At 38.3% G+C, this 23,730-nt stretch overlaps 2 protein-coding genes across 3 annotated transcripts in view; one reads left to right on the top strand and one right to left on the bottom strand.

The window, feature by feature from the left end:
* Positions 1–5,413, top strand: part of CCDC175 (coiled-coil domain containing 175) — a 74,922-nt gene extending 69,509 nt beyond the window's left edge. The window contains exons 19-20 of the mRNA XM_042943385.1: positions 1,174–1,336; positions 5,281–5,413. Of these exons, the coding sequence (XP_042799319.1) occupies positions 1,174–1,336; positions 5,281–5,366 (249 nt within the window). The 3' untranslated portion in view covers positions 5,367–5,413. The remainder of the gene's footprint in view (positions 1–1,173; positions 1,337–5,280) is intronic.
* A 567-nt stretch (positions 5,414–5,980) lies between these two features.
* Positions 5,981–23,730, bottom strand: part of LOC122222774 (JNK1/MAPK8 associated membrane protein) — a 29,513-nt gene continuing 11,763 nt past the window's right edge. For both annotated transcript variants that reach the window (XM_042943387.1, XM_042943388.1), the window contains exons 5-7: positions 20,247–20,428; positions 15,677–15,753; positions 5,981–6,655 (exon numbers count right to left, since the gene is read on the bottom strand). In XM_042943387.1, coding sequence (XP_042799321.1) covers positions 6,437–6,655; positions 15,677–15,753; positions 20,247–20,428 — 478 coding nt within the window. In that variant the 3' untranslated portion in view covers positions 5,981–6,436. The remainder of the gene's footprint in view (positions 6,656–15,676; positions 15,754–20,246; positions 20,429–23,730) is intronic.

The raw sequence follows: 23,730 nt of genomic DNA, 5'->3' as shown, positions 1-23,730 counted from the left end.
GACCATCATCTTAAAATGTTGTTAAAAAAACAAAATTCATGTGAGTAAATTTTAAATATCATATTAACTTTATTCAATGATTCATGAATCGAGCAGCATCCAAGCTAGCAGATAAAAAGGTGCTCTGAGGAGCTATACAAAACAGAGGACTTTTATAGGCAGAAGGGAGCAGGAACAGGGAAGTTATACTAAGCAAAAAAAGCAGACTGGTTATTGCAGGATCACTTGCCTTTAGCTGATGGCAGGCATCTATCAGGCAGCTGACCTAACTAGTGCTGATCAGGTGATTAGATGATTCCTGAATGACCAGTGTAAGATTCCATTTCCCAGAGAGCCAAAACTGTAATTAAATTAATTTTCACGTTGGTGATCTGAGGCACAGCATAAGTGAATCCATTTGGGACCGTTGTCTTATTTTTAGCGGGGCCAAATGTCACTATGAAATCGTAATCCTTTGGGAAATTGTCTTCCTACTCTACCAGGAGTAGGTTAAAGGGAATGACTCCCCCACCCCCTAGCCGGAAACACAAATTGAACACACGCTATTTGAGGCCACAGTTGTCACGTCTGAAGTTCATCTGCCCTCCATGTGTTACCAAGCCCTGATGCTTCTCCACGCACCCCCTCCCGCCCCCAGCACTATAAAGGCAGGCGGGATGGAGTTTAAATCCTGCTTTGCCACTTTCTAAGTATTTCAGGTTTACATATGATCCTGGCTTAGCTTTTAAACCTTTTTCAGATGAAGCTACTGAGGCTCAGAGAGTTGAAGTGACTTGCTCAACACGAAACAGTTCATGAACTTACGGGGCTTTAAAACTCAGACCCAGCCTGATTCTAAAGCTCTTAAGCTGTAAGCCATGCAGAAGATGGTCTGCAATTCTGTGCTGCTTTGAAGGTGAGCTGGCTTTTTATGCCGGCGCCACCACCATCACCACCGCCATCCTACCCAGTTAAAAGTTGGACTTCAGGGAGCATGTCATTCGTCTCCTTTGCTAATCCATTTCCCCCCCCGAGATCTTTGACAGGACTTTGTGAATGTGCTGTGTACACTTATTTTGCAAGAGTAATACCAACTTTGCATATATATTTTTGTCTTGAACACGATTCACTCAACGTTTTTATTTCTTTTGTTGGAATTTATATTTACACACCGCAAAATATTATTTTTTAAAGGAACTGGTAAACAGTGGTGGTGAGACTTTGCAAGGAATAAAAAAGCTAACAGAGAGGCTGCAGGAAAGGGATGAAAACATTGAGCGTATCAGCATTTGGCTACAAGGGTATCTTGAAGAGCTGCGTTTTCTTATGGAACAGGAATTGAAAACGGACCTCCATAGTAAGTAACATCTCAAAAGCTCTGGGTAACAAAGAACCTCTTGTTATTTTACTGTGGCTGGTAACATCAAAAAAAAAGCATTTAAAACAAAAAGCTAACCAAAGAACGTAGTTATCTCTCATAGTCCATCCTCAATTAATATCACATTCACCTAAACATGGATTCTCATTTGTGGGGTTGAATGTGGTCCATCAGCAGTGAGACAAATCCCTTCCACCTATGTGAATTTTCTAAATAACTGAATATTTCTTTCTGGTTTTTTAAAACTCTTATTTTCAAGGTCTTTTTAAAAAACCCTTTTACACACTTTCTTATCTTCTTAAGCAGAGGATATGAAACATCACTTTACCTTTTCTTCCTGAGTTTAGTATTAAAAACAACAACTATTGCCTTCTCTGAAAATCAGTGATAGTGATGCCTTCTGGGGCTCCTGAGATGTAACACATTCTACATAACATGATTGTGTCACGAGCAAGCAGTCCAGTCTCTCCAGAGGATTATCAACTTCATTCTCAATTTTTACTCTAATGTCACGTTAGACGTGAGGCCCACAGAACTCTGTGCAGATTCTGGCTGCTGTAGGAAATGGAGGTCAGTCCTTGCACAGGGACAGCCCTGAGATCCTCGGGGTGGAATCCCTTGGGAAGACGGGATGATGGAGGTACAAAGGGCTGGGAGAAGGAAGGAGAATAGAGTGTAGAGGAGAAATGGAGTGGTGAAATGAGAATGTCATCTAGCAAATGCACGGATTAGAGGTGTCATTTTATTTAAAAAAATTTAATGTTTGTTTTTGAGAGAAAGAGAGAGAGAGTGCACAAGCAGGGGAGGGGCAGACAGAAAGGGAGACACAGAATCCTTAGCAGGCTCCAGGCTCTGAGCTGTCAGCACAGAGCCCCATGCAGGGCTCGAACTCATGAACTGTGAGATCATGACCTGAGCTGAAGCCAGACGCTTAACTGACTGAGACCCCCAGGTGCCCCTAGAGGTGTCATTTTAAAGAAGGTCATTAGCTAAGCAATTTTAAAGGTGGGTTGTAGAAAATGAAATAAGATAGAAAGTGATGGGACTAAAGACATTCCAGTATTTGCTAAAAACCAATGTTCTCAGGGCACTGCTTGACCAGAGAAATAATGTTTTAGTGACCATTGAAGACTTTTGTGGGTAAACTTTATCAGCCAAAAAGCTGTTTTTGCGGTCCTGCTTCAGCCTGGTGATACTTATTATGTATCCGTGCATATTGGGTTGCCAATGGGCCCTGGTCACTTTGTAAAATTTTCTTTGGGAAGTTAGGACATCCCCAGCAACTGTATATCAAGCAGAATTTTAAAAGTGAAATCACCTCAAAGCATCAATTGCACTATTTTCACATGAATGAGTCTCCCACCTTTGTCTGAAACCTGATGGGATCTTTCACGTTGGAGCAAATGTAAATAGATTAGATTGAAAAGCTAAGCCCACTAATACCATATTCTCTTTTTCACATATTTTGTGGACTGTCTCATTGATAACTATATGGAAAGTAGAATATTACAGTGTGAAAATAAAGGAAGACCAGCTAAATGGAAATAAGCTGAGGCATAAAACTTGGTATAGTAAGAGAATGAGTCACCATCCTTTGCTTTTTGCAGAGATCCAACGGCAGGGGAATGGGAAAGGTGTAATGTGAAAAAACAGGGAAGGTGTCTGGTGTGCTCCGATTGGAGCTTGTTAGCATGGGGAAGCTGGGAGCAGCTTAGGAGGACATGGTATGTCATTAATTAGTAAGCGTATCTGGCTTTCTCTGGTTGTTCCAAGGTTAAAAGGGTCAAAAGTAGGGAAGTTAGTGGTCAGTGCTAATGTTATGACATTCTGGGCCAGTTGCAGAGTGTGTGGGTCAGAGAACTCCTCAGGCTCTAGTCTTCTCACTTCTGCTATTGTGGGAGAATCAGTTATCCTACAAATGTATGTAAAATCCGTTGTCATAGGGGTTTCCCAGGTGTAGCATAAGAACTGTGAGAGAACCTAACAGGGAATGAGACTTTGACCCAGTTAAGGAATCGGGGGAGGAGTGGGGGGGAGGAGAGGTCTCTGAAATGGAGCTGACATTGAATGTTTCTGGTTTCCCTAACTCCACTTATCTCTGCTCCTAGAAGAGCATCAGCACGATGTGGGCTTTGAAGGTAGGCGTACCTGGCCTCAGATCTCAGCCCTGCTTCCTACGTGTTATTTAACCTCTACTCCCTAGGTTCCCTGATCATAAAATATGGATAGTTAACAGGAAGTTAGAAAGCATCGGACCCAAATTAGGCACTCATCAGATCTCTTGAAATCTATGGCCCTCCTAAGGAAGTAAGTCAGCTTTGACCCCTTGGATTACTTAATCATGAGCCACCTGTAATCTGGCTTTTGGATTTTCCCTTTTGAATGGCTTCTCTCAAGTGATGGGGCTTGTAAAGAAGCCCTTGATCTCTTCCAGCTCAACAGTGCTCTCCTGTTCTCTTCTGGACATAATCTGTCACTGTAGCCCTGCAGGGCCTGGCCCTCTGCTTCAGGAATACTGCACTAGCTTCAGTAACAGATGGGGGCACCTCTGAGCCTGGCACCAGAGCAAATGCTGCAGTTACTGAGTTGAATAAGACCCAGTTCTTGAACCTCAAAGTACGTATATCGTGAGAGCAAACAAAGAGCTGATTAGAGTACAAGGGATTCCTTCTAGTGAGTGGCTATGAGAGGGTAAAGGAGACACCTGTAAGCCTTTTTTTAGGTGTTGGGAATACAGAAGGATGTCTTCCTGAAAGGGCAGTAGACGTGCCCTGGGCCAAGGACCGCGGTAGCCTGGCTGAGTAGACATCTACCGGGGGGACCGGTTGGCACAGGTGGAGGACCAGCTTGTCAGAACTTAAAATGCCAGAATTCATCTTGAAAACTAAGATTACCTTTTATTTGGAAGGGCTGTTAAGGCAAAAAGTAAACAAGTTCTCAGTGTGTATTCCTAAATCAAATAGTAACCGAGTACAGATTATTTTTTAAAAAGTATTAAAGTTACAGATATTTATATTAACTAAATATCTTCATTTGGTATGTGTAGTACAGAAGACTTTTAGACCGAGGGATATTTTAAAAGAAAGAGCAAATTTGTATATGCTGTCAGCCAAGTCTTGCAACCCAATAGTTTCAGACAAATATATAACATGTAATTATTAAATTTATCAGTTGACCCAAATTAGTAAAAATATTTTGACCTTTAAATTACCTATCCAGCACTGGTTGGCAAAATAATTACCATGCACTATAGCAGTGAGGGTTATGATTGCCTATGAGTACCTAAGTAAAAACTGAACAAACCTGAACTAGGACAAGGGCAATTTGTTTTTTATTTTTTGTTGTTGTGTTTTTAAATGTTTGAGAAAGAATCCCAAGCAGACTCCGCACTGTCAGTGCAGAGCCTGACGTGGGGCTTGAACTCACAAACCATGAGATCATGACCTGAACCAAAATCAAGAGTATGGTGTGTAACTGATGGAGTAACCTAGGTGCCCATTTTTTTATATTTTTAATGACCATGTTTCAACAGATTATTTACTAACATTAACAACCACAGTTGCTATGAATTGTTCTGATCTTGTTCTTAAATATATATCTGCATTTTTAATTTGCTTTAAGTATTCCTGAAATTCTTTGCATTTGAGGAATGTAATAATTACATGATTTTTCCTTTTGCATACACATGTTTCTGCTAGACTAGGAAATCAAAGGAGATAATTGTTAAAATGGTTCCAAATGTAACGGGACAGATATGGTACTGGTAAGCAGATAATGACTCCCCAGGCTCTACGCCACCCCCAAGTCCCAGATTATACAGTCATCTAATTGAGGATTCTTTGGGAAATTTAGAATTTTAATGGATACTAATAACCACCCAAACTTGTATGAGATACATAAAATTCTTATTTTTATTCCTACAGAAAAGAAGAAACACGTTCATATCAAAAAAGTCCACCCCCCCGTGGTTGAATGTACCATGAAAAACGCATTAACAGAGAAAAAATAACATAATAACTTCAAAGATACAACTGCTGTGAATTCAGAAGGCACAAAGTGAGTGCACTTTCTTTCAGATTTTGCAATGGTCAGTGAAAGTTTTAAGTTTGAGATTAACAAGCCTGCATAATCCCCACTGAATAGCAGAATTGGTGAATAATCTGACCATGTTTATCCATTTGTGGTGTTTAGAAGGTTATCAGGTTAAGTGCTAAACCTTATTTTGGTTCCACATGAATCTCTTAAAGGCTTCAAAGCATAAAATTCACAGCACACCTATCAACAACCACAGGAAAACTATTTATGTATTGTATATATTCCGTATTTTGTTAAATCTAAGAAGGCATCAATTCTGAGATGCATCCTAATTCAGAGATGTCACATGTGAAAAAGTTTCAGGATCAATAAAATATGGCCCTGGTATACAGCCTTTAAAAAGGAGACCTAAGAAGGAGGGACTATGTGAATACATGTATTTATTCATTTGGGAAAGGAATACTCCTCTTACTAAATAGTTCGAATTATTTCCACAATTCGTGTGGCAAAATACAATTAAATGTCAGAACATCTGAGATTTTTTTTGTAAACATTTTATTGTTTTTCTTAACAGAAACAACCAGAAGATGTTTTCAACCAAACCACCTATAAACAAAAAAACCTGTTATATAAATTATGGTCTAGTTTTATAATCAAAATACTGTATTGGTAAAAATAAATAGATAACAACAAACAACGTACTTCATTTCTATGATTGCTAGCAGACCACCAAGGTATGTTTGTCCTTATAATTACACTTGAAAAACAAATACATGCAAAATTAGGTCAATGCTAAAGATTTCAGCTTATTCCAGAAACATGATTTTGCTCTAAAGAATAACAATATTGTTACAGGAGGCAAGCGCTTCCTAACAAGCCTGTAGTGTCCCAGTGTGCTATAGCATATCTACTATATTTTTCCAAGTCTAACCATAAAGGCTGTTAACAAACAAACCCCATCTTATTTCCATGTACAACAGAAGAGCATTAATACGTTTTATATTTTTTACAAGGAACACTTTTTAGGTTTTTTGGCTCTTACATTCAGTGTCCATTGGCTCCTTCGGACAGTATCCGTGAAGGTTCGGTAAATTTTGCAGTGAACAAGTAAAAAAGAGCTGGGGTGGGTACCAAAGCCAAAAGGGGTAAATCTTGCTCGAGTTTATCCACTCTGGAAATGGATATTATTCCATAGGCATGAAGTAACCAGTGGCTGAAGAGAACAATAAGTCTTTTCTTTCTCACCAGAAGATCATAGCAATTCTATGTAATTTTATAAAAGAGAGAAAACAAATACAGATTATCAGGCTAAATAAACTAGATAATTTATTATAATTTAACATGTATTATTTGTTGGGAAGATGGCGGAACAGGAGGATCCTGAGCTTACCTCATCCCATGGATACACTGAGGTAACAGACACAACAGTGCAACTAACTCTGAAAATGACCCAAAGACTGGCAGAAGATTTTCCACAGTTAACTGTAGAGAGGAGGCCGCATCAACAAGGGTAAGAAGGGAGAGACTAACCATAAAGAGGAGGGACACCACAAGTCAAAGTGTCAGACCTCACACCAGGAACCCTAGGCACGGGGGTCCAGCACTGGGAGGACGAGTCCCCATAACGTTAGGCTTTGAAAAATAGTGGGCCTTCACTTTGCGAGTTTTTATAATTGGTGGCACTTAGCTCCAAGAGCCCCAGAAGACAACAGAGAAACTGAGTAGTCCCAGCCATTAAAGAGCCGGCATAACCTGGCAGAGATACAGCATGGAAGCAACAGTTTGAAAAGCACCAGAGGTATCTGTGAAGGAGATTTAGAGATTTACTAATCTCAGAATGTACAATAGAAGTGCAGGGATCTTTAGGAAACTTCTCCAAGAACAAAAGAGCTGGCAAATGCCATTTCTCCCCACTCCTACACCCAGACACTTGCAGGAACCACCAGAAGACTCTCCACCTGTCTTGCTAGCACCATGTCCCAACATACCCTGTGAGCAACCCCAGAGTGGCTCCTGCCCTGGGGAGAGGGGAAGGTAATCACACACATGAGTGTGCCCGCAGTCCAAATAGCCGAACCTTATAACCAAATGTGCAGAGGAAGGACCCTGCTGATCCATGCTAATGTAGCCTCAACAGACAGATTGAGAACAAGCCTCTGGTGGGACTGCCAGCCCCACCAACCAGTGAAAACCTCTCAGGAGACAAGGCAGGGAGAACGCCCCGGAGACAGGTGCAACTGCAGCCCCAAAAGACAGAATGGGGTCAGGCATCTGGTCTGACCACTAGGACTGCCACACTACAGGCTCTCAGCGGCCCCAGACTGGCACTTTAAAAGCACACCCACCAAACCCTGCCTGGTGTGCCCCAAGCAGATGAAGTGGGGCCACTGCTGCTGACTGAAGGCAAACGCAGCTCGGCCACAACGGTAGGACACATGTACCCACACAGGAGACACCCCTGAAGTGCCTGGTTATGGTGACCAGGGTGCCATAGGGCACTACAGGACCTCTCCTTCAGAAGACCACAGCTTTCAAGATCAGGAGATATAGTGGACTAGAATCTAATACATGGAGGAAAAAAAATACACAAATGAGGAGACAGAGGAATATGTCCCAAATGAAACAGAGATATTATGCATGATGAACAACTCAAAGTAATATTCAGTGGACTTGAGAAAAGAGTGGAAGATCTCAGAGTCAGAGATGAAGAACTCAACCGGGATGAACAATACACAAGAGGGAATCAATAATTTAGAGGAGGCAGAAGAAGGATCCATGATTTGGAAGATGTATATAATGGAAAGCAGCCAAGCTGAACAGCAACCAGGAAAAGATACACTAAAAAAGAATAGGTTAAGGGAACTCAATGATACCATCAAGCATAATAGTCACATTATAGGGATCCCAGAAGGAGAAGAGAGAGAAAAGGGGCAGAAAATTTGAAGACACATTAGCTGAAAACTTCCCTAATCTGGGGAAGGAAACAGACAACCTAAGGAGGTCCACACCAAGACACATAGTAATTAAAATGGCAAAAGTAGTGACAGAGATTTTTACAAGCAGCAAGAGAAAGGAAAGCAGGTACATATTTAAAAAACAACCCCATAAGCCTATGAGCTGATTTTTCAGCAAAAACTCTGAAGGACTGAAGGGAATGGCATAATATATTCAAAGTGCTGAAAGGAAAACAAAACAAAACAAGAATACTTAGCAAAGTCACCATTCAGAATAGGAGGAGAGATAAAGAAGTGCATCACTGCTAAACCAGCCTCACAAGAAATATTCAGCGGAATTCTTTGAGTGGAAAGAAAAGGTCATAATCAGAAGAAAATTAGGAAAGGAAAAAAATGTCACAGATAAATGCAAAAATATAATAAAAGATTAGTCACATATAAAACCAGTATGGAAATTAAAGCACAAAAGCAGTAAAATCAATTGTATCTGTAAGAATCAGTCAAGGGAAAAAAAAAAAATCAGTCAAGGGATTCATAAAAGGATGTAAAGTATGATTATATACATAAAATGGGGGGGGAGGGGAGTAAAAATTTAGTGCTTTTAGAATGGGTTCAAACTAAAGTCACTCACAACTTAATATAGACTGCTATACACATAAGGAGTTATATATGGACATAAAGTAACCACAAATCAAAAACCTATAATAGATACATAAATAGAAAGGACTCTAAGCATAACAGTAAAGCCATCAAACCACAAGGGCAGAAAAGGAGCAGAAAACTAGAAAGCAGTGAAAGTAAGAAAATGGCAATAATTACTTTGAGTATAAATGGGACTAAATACTACAGTCAAAAGACACAGGGTCCTGAGTGGATAAAAAACAAAAACCTAAGTGCTGCCTTTAACAGACTTACTTCAGACTTAAAAATAGACGCAGACTGAAAGTGAAGGGATGGAAAAAAAAAGTATGCAAACGGAAAAGAAAGGTGGAATAGCAATACTTATACCGGACAAAACAGACTTTAAAACAAAGTCTGTACCAAGAGACAAAAAAGGACACTACATAATAATAGAACAATCCAACAAGAGGATATAACAATTATAAATATCTATGCAGCCAACATGGAAGCACCTAAACACATAAAGCAACTATTAACAGACACAAAGAAAGGTGACAGTAATCCACTAATAGTTAATTTCAACACTATACTTACATCAATGGATACATCATCATTCAGACAGAAATCAGTAAGACCAGTGGCTTTTCATGACACATAAAACCAGATGGACCTACAGATATATTCAGAATATTCCTTCCAAAAACAATGGATTCCAAATTCTTTTCAAGTGCACATGGGACCTTCTCCAGAATGGATCACATGTCAGACTATAAAACAAGTCTCAGTAAACTTAAAAAGATTAAAATCCTATCATGCATCTTTTCTAACCACAAAGGTATGAAACTAGAAATCAATCACAAGAAAAAAAATGTAGAAACACAAACACATGGAGGCTAAATAACATGCTACTAACAATGAATGGGTCAACCAAGACATCAAAGAGGAAATTAAAAAAATACATGAGACAAATGAAAACCACAATGGTTCAATATGTTTCATTCATATGTGGATCCTGAGAAATTTAACAGAAGACCACGGAGGAGGGGAAGGGGGAAAAAAAGTTACAGAGAGGGAGGGAGGCAAACCATAAGAGACTCTTAAATACTGAGAACAAACTGAGGGTTGATGGGGGAAGGAGGGAGAGGGGAAAGTGGGTGATGGGGGAAGGAGGGAGAGGGGAAAGTGGGATTGAGGAGGGCACCTGTTGGGATGGGCATTGGGTGTTTTATGGAAAACAATTTGACAATAAATTGTATTTAATAATGTAAATAAGTAAAAAAAAAACCCACAGTGGTTCAAATCTTTGGGAAATGGCAAAAGTTGTTCTAAGAGTGAACATTATAGCAACAGAGGGCTACCTCAAGAAGCAGGAAAAGTTTCAAATAATCTTACTCCTAAACAAGCTACAAAAAGCCCATAGCCAGTAGAAGGAAGAAAATAATAAAGACTAGAGCAGAAGTAAATAAAAGTTTAAAAAAAAAAAACAACAGATCAGTGAAACCATGAGCTGGTTCTTTGAAGATCAACAAAATCGGTAAGCCAGATTCATCAAGAAAAGAGAGGTCTGAAATAAAACTAGAAACGGAGGAGAAATGACTGATGCCACAGAAATACAAAGGATTAAAAAAGATTATGAAAAATTTTACACCAATAAATTGGACACCCTTGAAGAAATGGATACATTCCTAGAAACATACCAGGTAACTGAATCAGGAAACTACTATCAATGAAATGGAATCAGTAATTGAAACACTCTCAACAAACTAAAGTCCAGGACCACATGGCATTACAGGTGAATTCTAAAAGAAAAGTTAAGGGGTTGCCTGGGTGGCTCAGTTGATTAAGTGTCTGATTCAACTTCAGGTCAGGTCATATCTCAGGGCTGAGATCGAGCCCCACATCAGGCTCCGCGCTAAACATAGAACCTGCTGGGGATTCTCTGTCCCCCTTTCTCTCCCTGCCCCCACACTTGCGCTCAATAAATAAATAAATAAATAAATAGATAAATAGATAAATAGATAGATAGATAGATAGATAAATAAATAAATAAATAAATAAATAAATGCCCGTTCTTCTCAAACTATTCCAAAAAATAGGAAGGGAAGCTTCTCAATTCTGTGAGGCCAGCACTCTGATACCACAACCAGAGAAAGATACCACAAAAAGAGAAAACTACAGATATGTTACACATCTACATATTATAATTACTCAACAATTATCTCTGATGAACACAGACGCAAACATCCTCAACAAAATACTGGTAAACCAAATGGGACAATATACTAAAACAATTATTCTCTACAACTAAGTGGGTTTTACAAGTTCAATATTTGCAAATCAATCAACATGCAACATCACATTAATGAGAGAAGACATAAAAACCATAGGATCAGCTCAACAGATGCAAAACAGCATTATTTGTCAAAGCACAACATCCATTTGTGACAAAACCTCTCCACAAAATAGGTCTAGAGAGAACATACCTCAACATAGTGAAGGCCAAATATGAAAACCCCACAGCTTAAATCTTACTAAATGGTAAAAAACAGAGCTTTTCCTCTAAGATCCAGAACAAGACAAGGATGTTCACTCTCATCACTTTTATTCAACATACTACCAGAAGTCCAAGCTATAGCAATCACATAAGAAAAAATAAAAGGCATCCAAATTGGTAAGAAGTAAAACTTACACTATTTGCAGATGACATACAGTATAACCTTGGATTGTAACTTGTTCTGCGAGTGTTCCACAAGATGAGCAAACAGTTGCAATAAATTTGGACTTGATAAACAATCGATGTCTTGCAATATGAGTAGTAAGTGACAGTGAATGTCACATGATCACAACTGAGCCAATGGTTCTGGAAATTCACTTTGATATACAAGTAGTTTGGATTACAAGCATGTTTCTGGAAGGAATTATGCTCACAAACCAAGGTTTTACTGTATTATGTAGAAAACCATAAAGACCCACTGAAAACCTCCTAGAACTGATAAATGCATTCAGTGAAGTCGCAGGATACAAAATTAATAAACAGAAATCTGTTGCATTTCTATACACTAATAATGAAGTAGGAGAATGAGAAATTAAAAGAACAAACCAAGGAAGTGAAAGACCTGTAGCCTGAAAATTATAAAACACTGATGAAAGAAACTGAGGGTGACACAAACAAATGGAAAAGAAATTCCATGCTAATGGATTAGAAGACCCAATATTGTTAAAATGTTTACAATGCCCAAAGAAATCTACAGATTTAATACAATCCCTATCAAAATAGCAACATTTTTATAGAACTAGAATAATTGTAAAATTTATATGGAACCAAAAAAACCCTTAAATAGCCAAAGCAACCTTGAGACAGAAAAACAAAGCTGGAGGTATGACAAGCCCAGATTTCAAGATATACTACAAAGCTACAGTATTCAAAACAGTATTGTACTGACACAGAAGGAGACACAGATCAGTGGAACAGAATCCCCTGAAATAAACCCCTGCACATATGGTAAAGTAATTTAGGACCATGAAGGCAAAAGTACACAATGGGGAAAAGACGGTCTAGTCAATAGTGTTGTGAAAATTGTACACGTACATTCACAAAAATGAAGCGGGACCACTTTCTTACCCCATACACAAAAATACACTCAAAATGGATTAAAGACCTAAATGTGAGCCTTGAAACCATAAAGTTCCTAGAACAAAATAGGCAGTAATCTGACATTGGCTAAAGAAACATTTTCCTATATATGTCTCCTCAGGCAAGAGAAACAAAGTAAAAACAAAGTATTAGGACTACACCAGAATAAAAAGCTTTTACAAAGTGAAGGAAATCATCAACAAAACTGAAAGGAAACCTAATGAAGGGGAGAAGAGATTTGCAAGTGATATATCTGTAAGAAACAATCCGATTAAAAAATGGGCAGAGGACCTGAAGAGTTTTCAGAAAAAAATTTACAGATGGACAACAGACACATGCAAAGATGATCAGCATCACTGATCATCTGGGAAATGCAAATTAAAACCACCAGGAGAAATCACCTTATGCCTGCCACAGTGGCTAACATCCAAGACATAAGAAATGACAAATATTGGCAAGGAGGTGGAGAAAAAGGACCCTTGTGTACCACTGGTAGGAATGCCAACTGGTACAGCCACTGTGGAAAATATGCAGGTTCTTCAAAAAATTAAAAATAGAATAACCAAATTCCACTACTGGGTATTTACCCAGAAAACAAAAACACTAATCTGAAAAGATATATATGCACCTCCACTTTTTTTTTTTTAAATTTTTTTCTTAATGTTTATTTTTGAAAGAGAGAGCACGAGTGGGGGAGGGGCAGAGAGCAACGGAGACACAGAATCTGAAGCAGGCTCCAGGCTCCGAGTTGTCAGCACAGAGCCTGACGCAGGGGCTTGAACTCACGGACTGTGAGATTATGACCTGAGCCGAAGTCGGACGCTCAACTGACTGAACCACCCAGGCGCCGCATATGCACCTCCCCATTTATTGCAGAATTACAAAGCCAAGATACGGAAACAACCCAAATGTCCATGGATAAATGAATGGATAAAGATGTGGTATAGATGAACAATGGAACATTACTTAGTCATAAAAAAGAATGAGATCTTGCCATTTGCAACGACATGGATGGACCTAGGGTATAATGCTAAGTGAAGTAAACCACTGAGAGAAAGACAAATACCATACAATTTCACTCATATGTTAAGAAACAAAGGATAAAAAGGGACTGGAAGGAAAAAAATAGACTCAAATACAGAGAACAAACTGGTGGTTACCAGAGGGGAGGTGGGAGAAATAAAGGGGATTAAGAATACACTTATCTTGATGAGCACTGAGTAATGTATAGACTTGTTGAGTAATTATATTGTACACCTGAAACTAATAGAACACTGTATGTTAATACTTCAATAAAAATAAAATATATTGTTTCCACACAAAATCTCAGAATTATGCAATGTTTGACCTAAAAAGGACCTAAGAAATCACTCATTCTAGCTACTAGTTTACAGATGAGGAAACTGGAAACTGAGGCTTCCTATAGCCATATAAGCACTCCCGGGACAGCACCAAGACAGGAGCCCATGTCTCTTAAGTTCTAGTCCACACCAGCATTCAACCCTGGAAACACTCCAGTTTCTTCTGATAGATAGGAACTAGAAGGGAATCCCATACTATGTGCCTGCTTCCTGCCCTGATCCACTGTAGCTGAGGGTTACAGGTGGGAAGTAGGAGGTACATACACCCAACTTCCTCAGTCTCTAGTATTCCTCGAGTCTGCTGCCTGCATAACAGAAATGACCTATGAACACTGTGATTTCCTTTCATCTTTAAAACAGTTCTATAATATGTAGAAATTGGAGGGACCAAGTTATTATAAAAGTAGTATCTGAAGGTGCTATTAAACATACTGAAATGTAATTTGCAGTAGGTTAGTTACCAACTTTCTCTTATTAAACAACTCATCAACTCATCTAGAATTAGATTTTCTTTTCCTGATTCACGTCCCTATTTCTGATTCATTATAGAGTGTAACTGAAGTACACAAACATTTTATACATGAGAGATTCCTGGGGCAGAGAAATAAGTTTCAAGCTGATTTAACTACCCACAGTAGTTGTAGATAATAAACAAAAATTTAAAGGCTTTATTTTATTGAAATAGCCAATCATTTCCTCCTTCAAGTCTTTCCCTAGAGTTGATAAAAGTGACAAAATGAATTTGTTTATCTTCTTTAAACACCTTGTAATGTTGATTAAAGATTACAAAGGAGAAATGGGGACAGAATACAAATGAAAACATTTGAATCACCATAAAAATATTCTGTGTATTTCCTCTATTATTCTACCTGAAAGCCATTCCCTCTCATTCTTTCGGTAACATAATAGAAAAAAGAGCAACAACAAGGACTCCAAAATAGGCTCTGAACTCTAGAACTTTTTTAAAGAAAGAATTAAGAGAAAGCACACATCTTATCGACTGCAGTACGCGGTTGAAGACAGTGCCCGGGCACTAGACTAGCAAGCAGGATGGACGAGAACTAAGACACTTTACACTTTTATTCCTTTCAAGTTAAAGGAATAACTCAAAGAGTTCTTTCAAACAGTGGCCTTCCACCGAAACACTAAAAAGAGGCACAAAATGGAGGTCTCAAAACAGGAACAGTATCAAAACTAATGTGACTATTAATGTTCTTTCAAATCACCAAAATATTAGAGTGCGAAAGTAAACATCCATAATCAAGAAAATAAAACTGGGAACAAAATATAGAAGGGTATGGAATGTATAAAATTATTGATGACTTAGTCATCATCATTATAAAATAAAATATAAAATTAATTCTATATACAATAAAGTATTTTATGTTTCCTTCAAAATAGTGTTAACAACTTTCAACATTTCAATAATTAAACATTTTCTATGTGGGTCAATTTTGTGAAATGATAGTTTTTTTTCTCCAAGATGCTGAATAGTTGAGCCTACTACTTCACTGACTTCCCAAGCATATACAGTGTAACATACAACCTTTTATAAACTGAACTAACCAGCTAATAGCTATTGAGTGCCATTCACCAAGGATTACAGGATTACAACAACAATCAGGAGTACTATTTATGTACTATTTTCCTATTCAGTTGTCAAATCTATTTAAAAAACAAACAACCTGTTAACAAAGGAAAAAAGGTTTCCTACCTCTATTTCAGAAGCCGACATGTACACAGCCAGAGTAACCAAAGATAATACTAATATAATGTATGGAAAGGCATAATCTGAAAAACAAACATGGGTATTATATTGAAAATTAAATATTTTGAATAAAACATCAAAAAAATTCAAACAGTATAATTCTCCCCATAGTTGAAAACTTTCTCAACCAGTCCCATGAGAGACTTAAGCCCTAATGCCCTAAAAGGGGTCAGCAAACTTTCTGAAAACAGCCAGAGAGTAAATATGTTTGGCTTTGCGGGCCATACAGTATCTGTCTCAATCACCCAAGTCCCTGTTACAGTGGGAAGCAGCCAGACAATACATAAATGCATGGGTGTGGCTATGTTCCAATAAAACTTTATAAACAACAAAACCCAAACTTCATATAATTTTAACATGTTAAGAATTAACTACTTTTTTTCCCGTACCATTTAAAAATGCAAAACTTGGGGCATCTGGGTGGCTCAGTCAGTTAGGCGTCCAACTCTCTGATTTCAGCTCAGGTCATGATCTCACAAAGTGAATGGTGAGATGGAGCCCCATGTCTGCACTGACAGCACAGAGCCTGCTTGGGAATTCTCTCTCTCCCTTTCTCTGCCCCTCTCCCCACCCCTCAAAATAAATAAAACATTAAAAAAATGTAAAACAATCCTTGGCCTAGCTTTGAAGACCCCTGCCTTAAGGCATCCACTGAATGTAAAGAATTAACTTCCATCCATGTATCTAGAAGGATACTAGTATGTACCAAACTTGACTTGGGAGGATTGAGAAAATACTCAAATAATTTTGTTTCATGATCCCGGTAGAGGACTCTGGTTGAGAAATGCTAAATATAACAGTTATTCAGTTTTAATTACTCTTTAGAAAAGTTCATGTATCAACAAACCTCAAAGGATAAATGGATCATCCAATATTCTTTTTCTTTTTTTTTAATGTTTGTTTATTTTTGAGAGAGAGAGAGACAGAGCATGAGCAGTGGAGGGGCAGAGAGAGAGAGAGAGAGAGAGAGAGAGAGAGAGAGAGAGGGGGGGGGATGGAGGGAGGGAGGGAGGGAGCCACAGAATCAGAAGCTAGCTCCAGGCTCCAAGCTGTCAGTACAGAGCCTGACGTGGGGCTCGAACCCATGAACTGTGAGATCATGACCTGAGCTGAAGTCAGACACTTAACCAACTGAGCCACCCAGGTGCCCCTCCAATATTCTTTATGTCAAAATTCTAGCTATTTCTACTTGAAGCAAATTTTTTTTCTTACAAAATACTATCTTTCTCTTAAAGTGTTTTCAATTTACAGCACACTAAAATGAGCAAATTGAGAAAAAGAAATCTTGAATTATTTTTCATATAATTATTTTAAAACAACTTCAATTTATGAAACCACTTATCATTTTACATTGCAATGGAACCCATCTAGAAGAATTTCAAACGTTAATTCAGAATGCAGAAGGCAGAAACTTGGAATAATCTATACAGGCCTGATTCCAACTTACTAAATAAGTACCTTTTTGACATTTAGAATATTTTAGTTTATAGACAGTGATAAGCATCCTCAACAAACAATTCATTTATAAATATTTATAAATAGCTAAACAATGTTGATAGTGATACAAATTTAGGACAGAGTAGTAAAAAGCCATCTAAGGTAAGAGGAAATTTCTAACAAGGCCTAAATTTGTGGGGAGTGGAGGGTGGTCTTGGGCTCAGGCATGGTTCTTACTCTAGGATATAAAATAATTTAAGATTTTGAGCAACTAGGCCGGGGGATGGGGGTGCCGAGAATCTACATTTTAGTTCCCCTGGTAGTTCAGATACAGATCACGCTTAAAAACGGGCTTCAATAATATTTCTAAGTAGGTAAAAGTGTGTCACAGGCCTCTAATGATTCCAGCGCTTCTCTCCCTAGACCCAAGTATTATCTCTTAAGCTACCTACCAGAGGATGCTTGCTGCTCTACTTTGCTCAGACTTCTGTTTCTCCTTGTTATGAACAGAAAGTTTGTGTCCCCCCCCCCCAATTCTCCTGTTGAAATCCTAACTCGCAACGTGAGGGTAGAGGTGGGGCCTTTGGGAGGTGATGGGGACATGAGGGCAGAGCCCTCGTGAATGGAATTAGTGCCCTCAAAACAGAGACCCCAGAGAGCTCCCTCCCCTCCTGCCACGGAGGACACAGTGGGCTCTTACCCAGACACCAAATCTGCTGGTGCCTTGCTCTTGGACTTCCCATTCTCCAGAACGAGGAGAAAAAGTTTCTGTCGTTTGCAAGCCACCTATAGTATTGTAACAGCCGTCTGAAACGACTAAGACACCCCCACAAAAAATTATCTATTTTTTTCATTATCATAAAATTATGACTTGGTATATAATGTCCTCTGTGACTAATCTCAGGAGGCTTCATGAATTTATATTTAGTGCAAGTGAACACTGACTCTTCTATCCTCACAATGAATGTGTTTTGAGCAGGGGCTTGTTAACAAAATGATCAGACACTCACTGTGAGAAAAAGCATTTTTCTTTAAAAAAAAAAAAATAATGTTTATCTTTGAGAGAGAAAGAGACAGACTGCGAGTGGCAGAAGGGCAGAGATAGAGAGACACACAGAATCTGAAGGAGGCTCCAGGCTGTCAGCACAGAGCCCCACATGGGGCTCAAACCCATGAACAGTGAGATCATGAGCTGAGCTGAAATCCAATGCTCGACCAACTGAGCCACCCAGGTGCCCCAGAAAAGGCATTTTTCAATGTAGGCAGGTACAGTATATGAAGCAATGGTGTCTGGCAGTCTCCTGGGCTAACTTCCCAAACCCTGACTGACTTTCCACAGCTTTTTCCCCTTTTCTCCTCGTGTAACCAAGAGGTCCTACACAATAGCACCATCCATAGGTTAGGACACAGGGATTTGAAGGCTGACAATTCTTAAATCTTTCTAGCCTAGACAGCTCTCCCAAGTACCAGACTAGTATAATTACCTGTACTCTTGTGAATATTCCATGAACACCTACAACTGAATTCACTTCTCATCAACATATCTAATTTGCTTTTTCTAATATTCACCGTTGCTCTATTCACCAGTTACTAAGTCAGAAAGCTACTCTATGGGGGCACCTGGGTGGCTCAGTCAGTTGAGTGTCTGACTCTTGATTTCAGCTCAGGTCATGATCCCAGGGTCGTGGGATCAAGCCCTGCGTTGGGCTCTGCTGAACATGAGTCTGCTTAAGATTCTCTCTCTCAATCTCTCTCCCTCTGCCCCTCTCCCCAACTTGTGCACTCAAAAAAAAAAAAAAAAAAAAAAAAAAAAGCTATCTATCATATTCTCCTCGCGCTCTGTCACCCCTATGTTTAATCAGTTATGTAGTCTAGTTAAATCTATCTTTAAAGCAGCTCTCCATTCCCAGTGTTTCTCTGTGTTAGGTCAGACAGACTTGGCTAGCTGCAATAACCTCTTCACTGATCCCCCAGGTTCTCTTTCCCGATGAATCCATCCTCCACACTGTTACCAAGTTCTCTTTCCAAAATGCAAACCTAGGCATGTCACTTTTCTGCCTAAAATCCTTAAAGAGTAGGACCCTATTCTCTAGAGCAAGAATAGTGACCTCAAACCCCTATAGAGGCCAGCCAGGCAAGTAAACAACTGAAGTGGGCCAAAACTAAAACAGGGAATGTAAGAGCTAGAAGGAAATACACATTTTCAAATACTATGCAGGCCCAACGGAAACAATAGATCTGTAACTAGAATATGAGGGATAATAGACCCCTGACTAATCTCCAATTTCCTCTTCCCTTGGCCACACCTTCACAGTGCCTTCCTCATCTTGAACCAAATTCATCACCAAGCTACATAGTGATGCCCAGTCTTGCCTAGTTCTTTTAGGCCAGAAGCCTTGCCCTCTGTACCCTGGTGGGCTCCACAGAGAAGGTGGTATCTAACGTCCCTGCAACATTCAATGTCACATATTCAGGTTAAGTGCTATACTGTGTTCTCTCAGCTACTTCTAGCTTTCCTAGTAGTATGTCAGTTCTTTAACACCAACTTCTTATTCTTCTTTTGAGTCACAGTTCAGTCTAAATAGTTGCTGAATAAATGAATAGCTATACTAAAGAGTATACTGAGGATTCTTTTATCGTACCCAAAAGGATTTCATAAAGGAACTCAGAAACCAAAGACGTAACTTTATGATAAGTAGTACATACTAGTGTGCGTGTGTGTGTGTGTGTACATATATATAAAATCAACAGTAATTTCCATGTATTATATACAAAAACCAGTTCTTTTTAATTTATACTCAGGTTTTTAAAGTATTCCTACTGAGGTTATAAGCCTCAGATACAAAGTATTCTCTAAATAGAAATTAGCTTTGATTAGCTTGATAATACCTATTCTATTCTAAGAAACCCATTTTTATTTTTTTATAAGACTTATTACATGTTTTAGCAAAAATACATTTATTTTCAGGGATTATAAAAGCTATTTTAAAGAAAAAGATACAAAATTATACTTAGAGAAAACACTGTTTATCACATATCAAAATTAATATATTTCACTGACTTGACCCATCAAACTTACATAAAAGGCCTCCGCCAACTGCCTGAAGCACAGTTAAAATCGGGAAGAAGTAAAGTGCAGCATAAATACTTTTAAATCGATCAGACTTTCCTAAGCCACAGGCGATCTTCTTTACCAGAAGGGGTCGGAGCAGCATCATCAATACCAAGCAGAATGCATAATAGATGAATACGATGGTGTATCTGTGAAATAAAACATGGAATTGTGACACCAAAAATGTATCTATTACTGATCAATTTAAAATCGAAGATGCTAAAAAAGGTTTAAAAAGTGCGTTAAGTCAACCTATTGAATATTCAGACTAGGGGAGGGTTGGCCAAAAAGACTCACACACTGCTGGAAAGTGTGTGCTGCTTCCTTTCCAACGGGCAGTTTAGAAACGTGGATCAAAAATTCCAAAAATGTTTACATTCTGTGATTCAGCACTTTTACTTGCAGAAACTCATCCAAGGAAAACAATCAGGGACTGTTCACAAACTTTACAAACAAGGATTTTTATTGAATCATGTAATAAGGAAAATTCAGGAAGAAAATACATATTCAACATTAGGAAATTAAATTTTAAAGTATATTCATGTTGGAATAGCACGTAGCCATTAAAAATCAGGTTATGGAAGAAATACTAAGGACAAAAGCAACTGTGCCTAAAACATGAAGTGACAAGAAAAGGTTACAAAAACCATGTGTATAGTTTCACCTTAATATCCTTTAAAAAACATACACACATAAAAAAACAAAAAAAAAATAAAAATAAAAAAATAAATAAAAAAAATAAATAAAAAACATATACACACATTCATAATGAAACTGGAAAGACAACTTTTTTAACAGTGGTCATCTGAAGAAACGGAACTACATATTATTTTACTTTTGTATGCTTTTTCTGTTTTTCAAATGTATTACCATGTAGTTTTATATCAAGAAAAATGTAAAAATATCTATCTATATCACCAGGCCATAGTTTGTAGCTCTTTATTTTGAATAATGGGATTTCTATGCACATAGTTCTAACCTCCTGTTCGTGAAGACTTTCAGATCATTTTTTACTATCTGAATACCCAAACCCCTCCCTACGCAGGGGCGAGTCACAGGAAGCACAGGAGCCTTCAGAACACAGACCACAAGCCTCCTCTCCACACAGCATAATCATACTGCATCCCTGTGCTCCCATGACAGTTTTAGGTTCAGCCCAGCTGCCCTAATTGCAACACATTATTATATGACCTCCTTGGATGAGGAGTTTTGTCTTGTTAGGCTACACCCTACCAACACATCAAAACAAAATAAAATCTGTCTCTTCCTGCAACTTGTAGTTCCTTAAAAGTGCCAAAAAGACGATTATTTTAATCAGAAGAAAACTACCATGGGTCACTCTCCTAATGAATCAGGAAACCAGTCTCTGGAAGCAGACACCTGTATCCCACCCTGTATCCCACTCCCTACCTTCCACCTGCCCCCACCCCACCTTCAGCCATGTCTCCTATATATGGGGATAGGATAAATCTGACAAGCTAATTTCTGTTACAACAGTATTTATTGCTCATTTTCAGTAACTCATAAATAAGGTTTTAGCAATGTAAACATTTTTTACAGTAAGTTTCTAATAATAGAAATTTGCATGCTTTTCCATGTCTCATCTAATCAAGTTCCTCTCAAAACTGTAACTATCAGTAAAGTATTTGGGCATTTTTCAGTTTGTATGGAACTAGCTTATATATACCACCAATGGAGAAAACAGCCTCCATTAGTCAATGTAACAGTGTTCCAAAAGGTTTCTGATAATTTTGTACCGTTTTGTTGACTCACAAAAGAAAAAAATTACTATAACTTTTGGTAGTCCTGCAGCTTTTTGTTTTTATTTTTCAGTAATCTCCACACCCAATGTGGGGCTTGAACTCACAACCCTGAGATCAAGAGTCGCATGCTCTTCTGACTGAGCCAGCCAGGAGCCCCGGGTAGTCCTGCTGCTTTTTGAAATGTTCAGCCCCGGTCTGGTCATCTAGCTACATTTAAATGCCTATGTGAAGTAAAAAATATGTATAAACCCAATGTTAATATTATAAAATCTTCTTGTAATTTCAAAAACCACTGTTTTGTATGATTGATACAATAACACAGACAGGCCACAGCACAGTGACTATTGGTAAAGCTACTGAGAAAAAGAATCTACTTAATTCAAAGATGGTGAACAGATGGAAAATGTCATCATCAGTGAAGTTGTGTGAGGATGTGGCTGTTAAGGCGGCAGAATGAGGGCCGAGAGCACCTATTTGCCATTTCTATTTTTTGACTCTCCTACTATGTGCTTTACAGATATAAAAAACACTATATATGTGACCAGCAGTAAATGAGTCTGATTTTGTTTTAAATAAGATGGTTATATGTATATCTGATGCACTTATTAAGCTTTCTAAAGAGCAGGTTAAGTTCTGCAGTCCCCAGAAGAGTATATGAGAAGAGATGAATCAAAGCTGAGAGTTACAGCTCTATGAAAGCAACAAAGAACACATTATCAGTGTTTTATATGCAGTCTTATATATAAATTACATGTACATAAAGAGACAGAGACAGTATATATACAGGAAATAAATAATTTATAGGACTTAACGGTAGGCAGGTGGAAAGATTTTCTTATCCCTGTATCTAGAACTTACGTTTTTTTAATGACCTTTTCCACACATGTGCATGGCTATTTTTCACACTTAGTACTCTTAAGAACCTACACAAAAAGGACTATTTTCTTCAGCATATTATGTAACGGTAACTTGCTACAACTATGAGAATATAAACACCAGACTGTTATATTAGAGCTTTACCAAGAAAAACACATCAAAATGAACACAAAGAGAAATTCTAAAAGCAAAGTAGTCTGGGCTAATATAGTCTTCTGAATTTGGTATTTTTAAAACAAAATATTCTCATGGAAATTACAAACATCTGTTTCAGAAAAAAAAACAAAGAACATTAACTCCAGCACTCTCCTAATGCCGGCTACTATTTTATTAAGTGCTTCCTGTACGTAAGGCACTGCACGTGGTATCTGATACGTGTAGATTTATTTAATCCTCCCAATCACCTTATAACATTATTCCCATTTCTACCAATGGGAAAACTGAGGTTACAAGAGGCTCTTAACATGGTCACGTTACCACAGCAGCTCGGGATTCACACTCAAGCCTGTTTTTAGCTCCGGAACCCATACTCTCTCCTCTATGTCAGATATTGCTTCTCTGCTGCATATCCTAAAGGTCTTCCTAAGAATTCTTTTTAAAGAAACATCTATGGCTTATTTTAGAAATGGTTTACACACTTCAACACCAATTACAAAAATACTTTGACTTGTATTATACTAAGATGTATTTCTGTTTCCTTCTATCAGACTATGTATCCCTAAGAGAAGAAAATCATTTCTGTATATCTCCCCCAGTGCCTAGAAGCCATTTTTCGATGCTCAATCTGTTGAACTGAATACAATCTATAATTA

Source organism: Panthera leo, chromosome B3, assembly GCF_018350215.1.
Source record: "Panthera leo isolate Ple1 chromosome B3, P.leo_Ple1_pat1.1, whole genome shotgun sequence".
NCBI classification, from domain to species: domain Eukaryota; kingdom Metazoa; phylum Chordata; class Mammalia; order Carnivora; family Felidae; genus Panthera; species Panthera leo.
The sequence above is the reverse complement of the archived record's forward strand: the minus strand, read 5'-3'. Positions and strand labels throughout refer to the sequence as shown.